The sequence below is a fragment of the Coniophora puteana genome (assembly GCF_000271625.1).
Source record: "Coniophora puteana RWD-64-598 SS2 unplaced genomic scaffold CONPUscaffold_17, whole genome shotgun sequence".
NCBI classification, from domain to species: domain Eukaryota; kingdom Fungi; phylum Basidiomycota; class Agaricomycetes; order Boletales; family Coniophoraceae; genus Coniophora; species Coniophora puteana.
Window position 1 is genome coordinate 130,330 of NW_006913069.1, and position 10,290 is coordinate 140,619.

The window sequence follows — 10,290 nt, forward strand, 5'->3', positions numbered from 1 at the left end:
CGGGGAGCCCAAGTCGGATATGGGCGTGTCCAGTGCCCAGTGCACTATCTTTTTCGGAGTCGTCATGTTGTCTTCAATAACGAGATGTTGAGCTTGAGAGTGTCTTGCCGATGTCGACGACGCTGGTCGTGACTGTGATGTTCAACTTGAGGCGCTGGATGCACTTGCACGCGTCGGATCACGTGCAGGGGAGATCTGCAGGCGAGTGACGCACTGTGACCACAGTGTGACACTGTTACATGTGTCACACATCGGTCCGAGTTCCTAGATCCAGAGTTGCGTCATAATCTTTCTGTGATGTTTTCTCACCACAGCTGAGAAAATGACATTCACACCACAAGCAAGAACAAGTAACATATATTACTTTTGACCAGCCACAGTGCGACAGCCCTTCGACACTCAATTCTTATGTAAGTCAAAGTTCTCTACGTCTCCCCAGATGCGAAGCTCAGAAGCCATGCACTTAAAAAAACCTCAAACCCTCTAAAGCGCTCTCTCTCGCAAGCAAAGACAGAAAACACCACAGCAGCGAAAGAATCGCGCCGTCAGCTAGTAAATAAACGGTTTTAGCCAGACACAGGACATGAGCTAGTGACCAGCAAACAAGCAAGCGAGCAGAGTACGAGCGCGAGAACGCAAGAAAGAAAGAAGAAAGAAAAGAAGAAAGAGAAATGGACAAGACAAAACATCATCAGTAAAAGCGTCGTATATATATACGAACGTGCGCAATACACGTCAGCGTCTACATATGCACCGCGTCTGTATGTAGACTTGTTAGGCGCCGGCATCGACGTCAGCGCTAGCATTACTCGGGTAGATAGATCAAAAAGCATCATCGTTGGACGCCATTAGGCTCAAGCTCGAGGCTAGAGCCAAAGCCAGAGCTAGAGCCAGAGCTCAGGCGGGAGGAATATAAGAGTTGATCTCCTCGAGCAGCTCCTCTGCGATTTTGGCGTTCGACACCTAACAAAGAGAACACACAAAAACACCGTCGTCAGAATCAAAAGACCACAACAAGCGAATCCGAAGAGAGAGAGAAAACACACCCTGAGATTATAATGTGTCGTGACCCCATCCTCGATCGCGCTGAACCGGATATAACGCGGATCCTGCGCGACAAAGCACTTCATGCCCGGGAAGAGCGTCACGTTCAGTAGTACAGCATACACCGCTTCTTTCCGCATCACTGCATCGAATAGATGGTCACACACCAGGGGAACAAGGGAAGGAAGGATAGAAAACGCACCTAACCGCGCAGCCGAACCGTCCACGCGCCGGACATTGAGCTTGAGCAGACCAGTCCCGCGCTCCTTCCACGAGTTGTTCTCAGCCGCGAGCGCGTACAGCTTCCCGCGCACCTGGTGGATCGTTTCCTCGTCCTCCTCGCCCGTCAGGACTGTGCATCCACAAGAAAAAAAGCGAAGGAGTCGAGTCAGCACGTGCGATAAGCGATCAACAGAAAGAACGCACCCTCCTGCTCCTGCAGCCTCTCCCTCTCCCTCTCCCGCTCCTCCTCGCTCGCATCGCCCTCGCGGTCCCTTTCAGCGCGCAAACGCTCGCCAAACGTCGTCCCTGCCGCCACCGCAGCACTTTCATCGCCCGCGCTCACACCCACCCGCTCGTCATCATTATCACTGCCACTGCCACTGCCACTCCCTTCACCATGCTGTTTCTCGCTCTCCTGACGCACACCACCCTCCTCCCCACTCCCATTATCATTGCCATTGCCATTGCCATTCCCACGTTCATCCTCCCCGCTCCCGCTCCCATTATCCGCACCCACAGACGCCCCCGCAAGCACAAGCGCCACCCCCTCCTTCCCCCTCTTCCCCAGCCCAGGCGGCGGCGACCCGCCCGCCGGCGACCCCGCGCGCGGGCGCTTCGGCGCGGGCGCAAACGCCTGCGCGCCCCCAGACGCATACGTCGCGAACGCATTCGCCGAGCCGCGGCGCGACGGGGACTTGCTCCGCGCGAGCGCAGACGGTGTCGCCTTGCCCGACGACGACGAGTAGCTGCTCCCGAACACGGGCGGGCTCTTGGCGCGCGCGGCGCTCGCAAAGGGCGACCCCCCGCCGCTGGATGCGAAGGCTTCGAAGCCCGTGCGCTTCGTTGCTGTCGAGGTGGTGGTCGTGGTAGTCGATGAGCCACCTGCAAAGGATGACTTGGGTGTGGATGGCTCGCCGAGCGTCGATATGCTCGAGAACGAGGGGAACGGGGAGGAGGCGAAGGATGTCCTAGGCGTTGGCGATAAGGGTGTGGGCGACGGGCTCGGCCTGAAAATGTTTTGACCCTTGACGGAGGCGAATGGGGAGCTCGTCGATGCGTATGCCATGAATCCGCCCTAAATCGATAGATAACAAAATGTGAGCTTGATGAATCTACAAACCGAACATAGTCACGCACAAACTTGGGCGTCGAATCCATCGGCTCCTCTTGCTTCTCCTTGCTCTTATCCGGCGGCGGCGTCAGCCTCTTCGCCTCCCTCGGATTATCGTCCTTGTCCGCATCATCGCGTGCGCGTTTGGTAGGCTCAACCACCGACGGCGACGGAGCACTCCCGTTCTCAGGGGGGCCTCGGCTGACCCCACGATCCCCGAGCTTGCGTTTGAGCCCCTTTTCTTGCTCGCCTCCGTCCGAGTCCGACGGCCGCCTCGTCGATGCCCCGCTGGGCGCCTTCTCGATAACGACATCGTCCGTATCGCCTGCAGTGGCACCAACAACCTCGAGCGTCGGCTCCGGCACCGTCTTCGCGCCATCTGCGATAACAGCCGCCTCTCCCAGCGGCGTCTCAATCGCCTCTGTCGTAATCGACGTGGCCGTCGTCGCAGCCGCATCATCGGCCACTAACTTATCTCCCGTCGCGGATACGTCGGCCGAGGCGGTGACGTCGTCATCGACTTCAATAGCCTGCGCTTGCGCTTGCTGTTCTTTTGACTGCTGCGGTCCCTCTTCGGGTGCGCGATCAGCATCTCCGGGCGTGTGCAGCGGGCGCCAGCTGATGTCCTCCACACCTTGGCTGATCTGGCGCACGCGCGCCTCGTACCGCGGCGACGTGCCCGGCGGCGGCGTCGCGGTCCCCCGCTCCATGGTCGTGTCTTCGCTTGCGTCTTCGTCAGCGTGGTTCTCCGAGCCGGACCCGGTGGTGGCATTGGGAGGGGTGTTGGAGCGCGACCGTGAGCGCGGCGGCGGCCGGGCGGCGGCGTGGTTTTCATCTTCCTCGGCGGTGCTGTCGAGCATCACGCGGCCCTTCTTGGACGAGCGCCGATTGTCCCTTTCCTTCGTGTCCGGCGCGTGCTGATGTCAGTGTCCAACAGTCCGAGGAACACGCGATGAGGCAAGGTTAGGTTAGCACATGGCGGGTGATACACGTAGAGGAAAGGCAGAGGGTGGGTTTAATTCACCTGGATAGCCAAGGTGACAGGTGGACGAGGTAGGGTAGGGTGTGCGAGTAAAGTGAAGGGAGGAAGGGAAGGGGGGCAGGTCATACTCACAGCGCTGCTATCTGGCTTGGGGGTGAGCGGCTCGAGCGAGACCTCTCGCTCCCGCTTTCTTGATGTCGATGGCTCTGACGAAATGTGAGACACGCAAGATAGGAGAGCCGCGAGGTGCAAAGTGTAGACACAAGGATAGAAAAGAAAAGAAAAGAATACTTTAGTCAATAAGTCTATCGATGGCAAAGAGACATACCTGGTGAATCGCTCCGAGTGGGCGATGGTGTCTTTGAGCGTGTCTTGGGAAAGTCGACCTGGTCGGTGTCGTTTGGATTGGCCACGGAGCCAGCTGGGGGTGTGCCAGGCATGGTGGTGCTGTCTTTGTCGTCGTCGTCGGTGTGTCCGAGAGGGAGGAAGACAAGGGGCCTGTGGTGTTGGTGGGCTGTTCAGAGGTGGGCAGGGGAAGTCGTCCGTTTCGGCTAACCATCGGCACACGCCGACCTCGGCCACACCCCTTCTTTCTTCTCTCACCCCAAAACACAACCTTCTTGTTTTTAATGCTCATCTTCGTGTATGTATATAAAGTACAATGCAAACGAATGCCCGCGTATGTATGGCCCGTAATAAAAGACGAATAGCTACAATATGCACCAAAGAAAACCACATTGTCAATTATCTCCTCGAAACCTTCAAGCCTTCCCACCTTCCCTCGTGGCCGGATCACTTTATCCCTCGGATATCACCTCTTTACTGACCGCTGGTATCGCCCCACCCTCATTGGATCCCGATAACGCTGGTATCTTCCGCCTCCGCTCGTCTGCAGTCGTCAACATCTTGACCAGACCAGGCTCGAACACAGGCTTCGTCAGGACACTAGTGAAACACGTGGATCAATCAGCCCATCGTCCGTTCCGAGCCCCGAGGCTCCAAAACAAGAACAAAAAAAACAAATGCTCACTGGTCCACCCCTGCCTCGAGGTACTGCCGTTGATCGTCAATGAGCGCATTACCTATAAAAAACACCCTCTACGTCAGCACCCACATTCCAGACCCACTGACGCACAACCATAAAAGAAGCACTCACCAGTCACACCAACAACAAAATCGTCCCTACCCATCTCCCGCAGCCTCGACACAGCCTCGATCCCAGACATAACAGGCATCTGGTTATCCAAAAAGATAACATCGTACTGCACAGGCGCTGCAAGAGGCGTCATAAACGCTTCCTCCGCGCCACCAGACCCTGACCCAGGTGACGATCCCGATTCCGGAGCTGCCACAGATCTCCCCCTTCTCCCAGCCAAAACGTCGAACGTCAGTTGGTCCCGCTCCTTCATCCTGTCCACCACCCACTTCCCAACGACCATCTCCAGCGCGACCTCGCCGTTCTCCGCCGTAGACACCGTACACCCAAGCCGCGCCAGCGTCCGCGACATGATCGTCCGCGTCAGCTTATCGTCGTCCACCACGAGCACGACCAGCGGCGGATCGAACACCACCGACGGTCCTTTGCGCCTTGCTACAGTCGCACGCGTGGGTGCGGTTTTCGCGAGCTCGAAGGTCTTGGGCAAGGCACTGGAGAATGACTTGGGAAAGGCATCGATCTTGGTCGCATAGAACTCTGGACTGGAGCGAGCCGGAGCATCCTTGTCCTGTGATCTCCTAGTAGGCGATTCCGCTGCGGAGGGCGTGGACCACATGGAGGACACCAAGGTAGGCGACGTCCCAGATGACGACGAGGAAGAAGCCCCCTCCGACGACGTCCGACCCAGCATCGGTGGCGGAGGCGCCAGATCACCAGGACCAGAGCCAGAGCCAGCACCCGGCAAGACAGGACACGGCGTGCCCGAAGACAGCTCGCCGATCCCCCGCGTGAGCACATTCGGCTCCAGGCTATTACGCGCACTGCTCGGGAGCTTGAGCTCGACGAGCCCGCCTTGGTCCATGAGCGTCTTCATCACGGACGGGTTCACAGCTCCGCCGCCGTTAGCGTTTGTGCTACCATGGTCATCCCGAACCTGAGCATCGTGCCCGTGATCGACAAGGGTAGTATCTTGCGAGTCGGGAGGATCGACAACTCTCGCTCCGACGCCAAGTGCTACAGTCCCCGTCAGCCCCCGCCAACAACACTAAAATGGAGAGGAGAGAACGCACGAAGCTCAACCCAGAACGTCGACCCCTGCCCCACCTTCGACCGCACGCCCAGTCGTCCACCACTAAGCTTCACAATCTGCCTCACAAGCGCAAGACCAAGCCCGGTGCCCTTACCGCCCTGCTGACGCCCCTGCTCCGTCTGGTTGAACGCAGCTGTCAAACCACACCTCGCGTCAACAAAAGTCACTCGCGCGCATAACCGAGAAAACGCACAAAACAGCTTCCCACGCGCCATCTCCCTCGGCGGAATCCCCGTGCCCGTATCGCTCACCTCGATGCGCACCACGACCCGCTTAACCTGCCGCCGCCCGCTGCTCGACGCCTCCGTCGCCTGCTTCTCCCCCTCCTGGTCCCCCAAACCCTCGTGTACCGCCGTTCCGCTGGGCCCACCATGCGGTGGCGCAGGCGCACCGCGCCCATGAATCGCACCGCTCGTCGACGACTTCGACTTCGACCTCGTCATCGACCTCCGCCTCACCATCACCGCATCCCCCTGCCCGCCGCCGCCGCCGCCCCTACTCTCCTGCATCTTCGTGCGCGCCAGCTCCGCCAGCGCCTCGCGCTCCTGCTCGCGCGCCCGTTCGCGTTCGCGCACCTCGAGCGCAGTCGTGAACGGCTCGTCGCGCTCCTCGGCCGGCGTGAACAACGCTTCCTGGACCACCTCGCCGTCACCTCCCTCGCCTCCACCACCACCACCGCCACCGTCGACGTCGACGTCGTCATCGAGTCCGGGAGGCGCGGACAGGGGCATCTCCGGGCGCGGCGCCGCCGGCTCGGGCTGCGGGTGCGCGGGGAACACGAGCCGCGTCGTAACAGAGATCTGACCTCCCGCGCGTGTGAACTTGCACGCATTACTATCCACATCCCAAACAACATCAGCATCATCTCAATCGACCACCGAAAACAAAAACAAGAAAACAACGCGGTCGCAGCCCAAAGGGGGAGAGAAACCCACCTAGCAAGATTATTAATAATCTGCCTCAGCCGAATCGCATCGCCCAGCACGACCCCGTCCCTCTCGCCCTCGGCAGCAAGCAGCCCGTCGACCGCGTCCGGGTCCTCGCCCGCGGCCTCGTACGCCGCGCGCCACGCGACCTGGTCGATCGTCGGGTCGAGGCGCGTGACGAGCTTGAGCTGCCGCGCGTCGGTCGCCATGCGCAGGGGGACGAACAGGGAGCGGAGGACCGCGTGGAATGTGTATGGCTGGGAGGCCTCGTTTGTCATTCGCGTACTACGGAATGACAGTAGGGTCGGAGCGTACCTTGGAGAGAATTTCGAACCGCCCACTGTCCATCCGGTTACTGCAAACACACCATGAGCGCGCATTCCACCCCCAATCAACGCCTCAGGCACGCACAAATCAAGCATATCGTTGAGAACTACACAGATCCCCAATCAGCTTTAGAGCGTTTCTATCACGCGAAAAGGCACCGCTCACCTTTCGACATCATCACCAGGCTCCCCTCGAGCGCCATAAACTCGATCTCCTGCGTCTTCATCACCGCGCCCGACGCCTCCATGTTCTGCACAGCCAGCACTGCACACACCGTCAGCCATAACCATGTGTCCTCTATAAACGTGGGACTCACGCGCTGTGTTGAGAGGCACTCGGACCTGTACAAAGGGCGTCAGATACATAAAACAGCGGGTGGACGGAACGTCACTTATCATGGAACACATAGCTGTAGAGTATAGCTTATTAGCACTGCACCGAAGCAACAAGTCTGGCGTCTGAGAGAGAACTCACGAAGTCAACCGCCGTTTGGAATCAGCCTCCTTCCTCTCGTTAATCTGCGCCTTCTGCGTCGCCTTGAACTGGTTTTTGAGCTGCTCGCGCAGGATAAACAGTCGTCGTTCGGACTACAGCGCATGTCGCAATTAGCAAAGTGCGCACGAACAAGATAAATATGACACTCACGCTCTCGTTCATGTAATGCACAAAAAGCAAAAATATGTGGTAAATCAAGAATGTCAGAAGATCTGTTTTTTTTGTGCACGCGCGTTAGCCAATTCCCTTTCCAAGAATATCAAGACCTACTGCGTATCCAGATAGGCTCAAAAGGGAGGATCATTCCACAAGCACTGTCATTACATCAAGCACGTCAGACAGACGATTGAAATGAGCACAAAAGCGGAGCGGGACGTACAACACGAAAAACGAAGTCACACAGATGAGCGCCGTGATCCTGTTCATTCCAAGACCAAATAAAGCGATCGTTTGAGGAGCCGAGGTATAGCTATAGCACACGCCGTCAGCATGCGGAGCACATGCGTGGACATGTCCAAAATAGCGTACAAAAATGTATTCAAGAATGTTTTCCCCCCGAGCGGATATATATGTGCGTTGCTGGTGAAGCCGGTAAGGTACCTGCAGCGCGCCTGGTCAGCTACGTGGTCCAAGACGTGTACAGCGTAACCCACATGTTTATGAACGCGTATATGGCCCTGACAGTGGGATGGCGGTAAGCTGTAGCAAGAATGTGTTTGCGAATGGACCTACCAGCACCATGTGGCTAATCCTAGTGCGACTTGGTATGCTACGACTCGATCCCGGGGGAAGTCGTACATCACATACAAAACGAGAGGAAATGTCAAGACTGGTGTGATCTGCTCACAGCATACAAGTCAGGGCCAAGCATATATGCATATAATAGGTTAACGTACACCGTATACCCATATTTTATCGAACAGTTCCGGAGAGACAATTGTTGTAGCGCCGATGATCCAATTTACAATGTAGAAAGCAGCTGACCAGAGGGCGAGGGACTGAGCAAGACCACGACGTCATCGTATCAGCCTCAGGAACGCATTCGGGGGGTCACGAAGCGAATGTATGCACTACGCACTTTTTTGATGAACCAGTTTTCCCTTCGATACCGCTTCTCCGTCTTGAGGTCGTGGAAGCGCACGAGGAAAAACTTCTCGATGGCAGGCAGCACCTCCCACCGAATAATAATCAACAGCTTCTGAAACAGCCGCCCGTCCTCGAGCAGCGCCGTGCTCTCGTGGCCGCCGCCGCTCGTGGTCGTCCCGCCGCCCCCGTACGCTCCCCGGCTGTCGCCCGACCTGTCCCGCAGCGCCTGCTCCGAGGGCCCAAAGGAGCTCTTCATGTCCTCCGTCCAGTCGCGATCCACGACGATCTCGTCGACCTCGCCGCCGTCGTCCTCCTCCTCCTCGTCCGTCACGGGCTTGTGCTGGCGCTGGCTGCTGCCGAGGCTGCTCTCGACGATGGCGGACGAGTCCGAGGGCGACTCTGTGCCGACGCGCTTGATGAAGCGGGCCCAGTGGACCTTGAGGCCGTCGATGCGCGCGGTCCTGATGCGCTTCTTGTTGGATCTGCTCCCCGAGCCGTAGAGTGTGCCCGCGGCGAGGACGGGTGCTGGGAGAGCGAGCAGCTCCTCCGCTACCTCGGAGGGGGTGGAGGGTATTTCATCGTCTACGCTTAGGGGAGCAGCTGTGGGGGGCTGGGAGTCGGTGAGCCTGGGTAAATGGACCATGGAAAGAGGGCGGGCGCTAACAGGACAACATGGAGGTTGGCGTGGAAGAGTGGGAGGAAGGGCTGCAATAAGCTAGCATGACTGTAGTTGGTGATGTGGCCGAGTGTATTATTTGTGTGAAGAGGATGGTGATCAGATACGAGCCCAGGCCTGACGCCATGCAACCTTCCACTCTAGACCAACGGCCAGGCACGGGAGTATAATCACCCGCATAAAGTCAGTGAACAGACAAAACAACGCTTTATTAACAGAAGAGAGCGACGTCGAGAAGGGGATTGTCAAGTCATCTGTCAAGCTGATCATCATCGGCACGTTCCGACGTTTTCTGACGACCCTTGCTCTCGTTCTGAACTTCTATCTTCCCCGCCAAAAACGTCTGGATGACCCCCACACTTTCCCACCAAAGGGCGCTTTGCCCTTCCCAGCCTAGCCACAACGGCTCTTTTCGCAGCAGCCATTACGCCGGAACAGCCTCATCTTTTAAGATATCAGCACCGTTTGTCTGACTATGCTTTGCTCGTTCTGAGCTTATGTGAAGGTTTGTGTGTGTAGAACGGCAAGCACGAGGAGAGGTAAACCCACGCACCGACCGCGTGGCATCGGCTAGTAGTGCATCCACGTTTTCGATGGCACGGCTGTTTCGGCATACAACCGCATCTCCGAAATCGTTTTGACCTTCCGTGGCCATTCCGTGTCCACAACCCGCCTGAGGTTGCCAGAACGGTCCCCACTTAGTACCACCCGGCACTGTAACTTGCCCCCGAATGAATAATGAGGCCACCTCACCTTTCTGAATCACGAAGCAAATAAGAACCTGTGGGCGCTTAAACTCGAAAATCGTCGAATGTTCTGAGAGGGCATCGAGGAAGGAGGAGTCCATCCGTAAACAAGCGCGTGGCTGAGACAACTGAATTGTGCTTGAGGGAAAGCGAACGAGCCTCCTGCATTTCTGTTGCCGCGCGAGCGGAGTTTGATTTTCTCTCGCCAAACACGATCAAGAGCCTTTCTCGTGTCGCGCCTTCTCCACCTTGTTACCTTCACCTGCCATAGCGCGCATACCTTTATTCCCTTCGCATCCTCTCACTCCCCCTCACAGGTACCCCATTTTTTCAGAGCGCACTGACTTGTCAGGCATCTTTCGGGTTTACGCGTCTGACGATTATTTTTTTCAGTTTCAGACGTGCCGCCGGCCCTGAATGGCTGTCCAG

At 57.5% G+C, this 10,290-nt stretch overlaps 2 protein-coding genes across 2 annotated transcripts; both read right to left on the reverse strand.

The window, feature by feature from the left end:
* Positions 1 to 465: 465 nt before the first annotated feature.
* On the reverse strand, positions 466 to 3,873 carry CONPUDRAFT_85429 (uncharacterized protein). The gene is made up of 7 exons (XM_007776341.1): positions 3,688 to 3,873; positions 3,492 to 3,565; positions 2,404 to 3,294; positions 1,471 to 2,341; positions 1,247 to 1,396; positions 1,047 to 1,186; positions 466 to 963 (listed from the first exon to the last, which is right to left on the reverse strand). The coding sequence occupies exons 1-7, from the start codon at positions 3,797 to 3,799 to the stop codon at positions 898 to 900; spliced, it is 2,304 nt and encodes a 767-aa protein (XP_007774531.1). The 5' UTR covers positions 3,800 to 3,873; the 3' UTR covers positions 466 to 897.
* A 116-nt stretch (positions 3,874 to 3,989) lies between these two features.
* Positions 3,990 to 9,117, reverse strand: CONPUDRAFT_85430 (uncharacterized protein). The gene is made up of 20 exons (XM_007776342.1): positions 8,432 to 9,117; positions 8,250 to 8,351; positions 8,086 to 8,192; positions 8,007 to 8,030; positions 7,882 to 7,953; positions 7,733 to 7,822; positions 7,624 to 7,667; positions 7,504 to 7,565; positions 7,333 to 7,445; positions 7,254 to 7,267; positions 7,175 to 7,201; positions 7,024 to 7,122; positions 6,943 to 6,964; positions 6,847 to 6,886; positions 6,541 to 6,788; positions 5,799 to 6,439; positions 5,586 to 5,738; positions 4,516 to 5,529; positions 4,390 to 4,441; positions 3,990 to 4,304 (listed from the first exon to the last, which is right to left on the reverse strand). The coding sequence occupies exons 1-20, from the start codon at positions 9,080 to 9,082 to the stop codon at positions 4,157 to 4,159; spliced, it is 3,723 nt and encodes a 1,240-aa protein (XP_007774532.1). The 5' UTR covers positions 9,083 to 9,117; the 3' UTR covers positions 3,990 to 4,156.
* Between the last annotated feature and the right edge of the window lie 1,173 nt (positions 9,118 to 10,290).

Coding starts and splice junctions, on each gene's coding strand:
- CONPUDRAFT_85429 (XM_007776341.1), bottom strand. CDS start 3,799: ATGCCTGGCACACCCCCAGCTGGCTCCGTGGCCAATCCAAACGACACC. Junction 3,566..3,687: donor CACTCGGAGCGATTCACCAG/GTATGTCTCTTT, acceptor ACATTTCGTCAG/AGCCATCGACATCAAGAAAG. Junction 1,187..1,246: donor CGGTTCGGCTGCGCGGTTAG/GTGCGTTTTCTA, acceptor TATTCGATGCAG/TGATGCGGAAAGAAGCGGTG.
- CONPUDRAFT_85430 (XM_007776342.1), bottom strand. CDS start 9,082: ATGGTCCATTTACCCAGGCTCACCGACTCCCAGCCCCCCACAGCTGCT. Junction 8,031..8,085: donor GGATTAGCCACATGGTGCTG/GTAGGTCCATTC, acceptor TCCCACTGTCAG/GGCCATATACGCGTTCATAA. Junction 5,739..5,798: donor GGCGCGTGGGAAGCTGTTTT/GTGCGTTTTCTC, acceptor GTGGTTTGACAG/CTGCGTTCAACCAGACGGAG.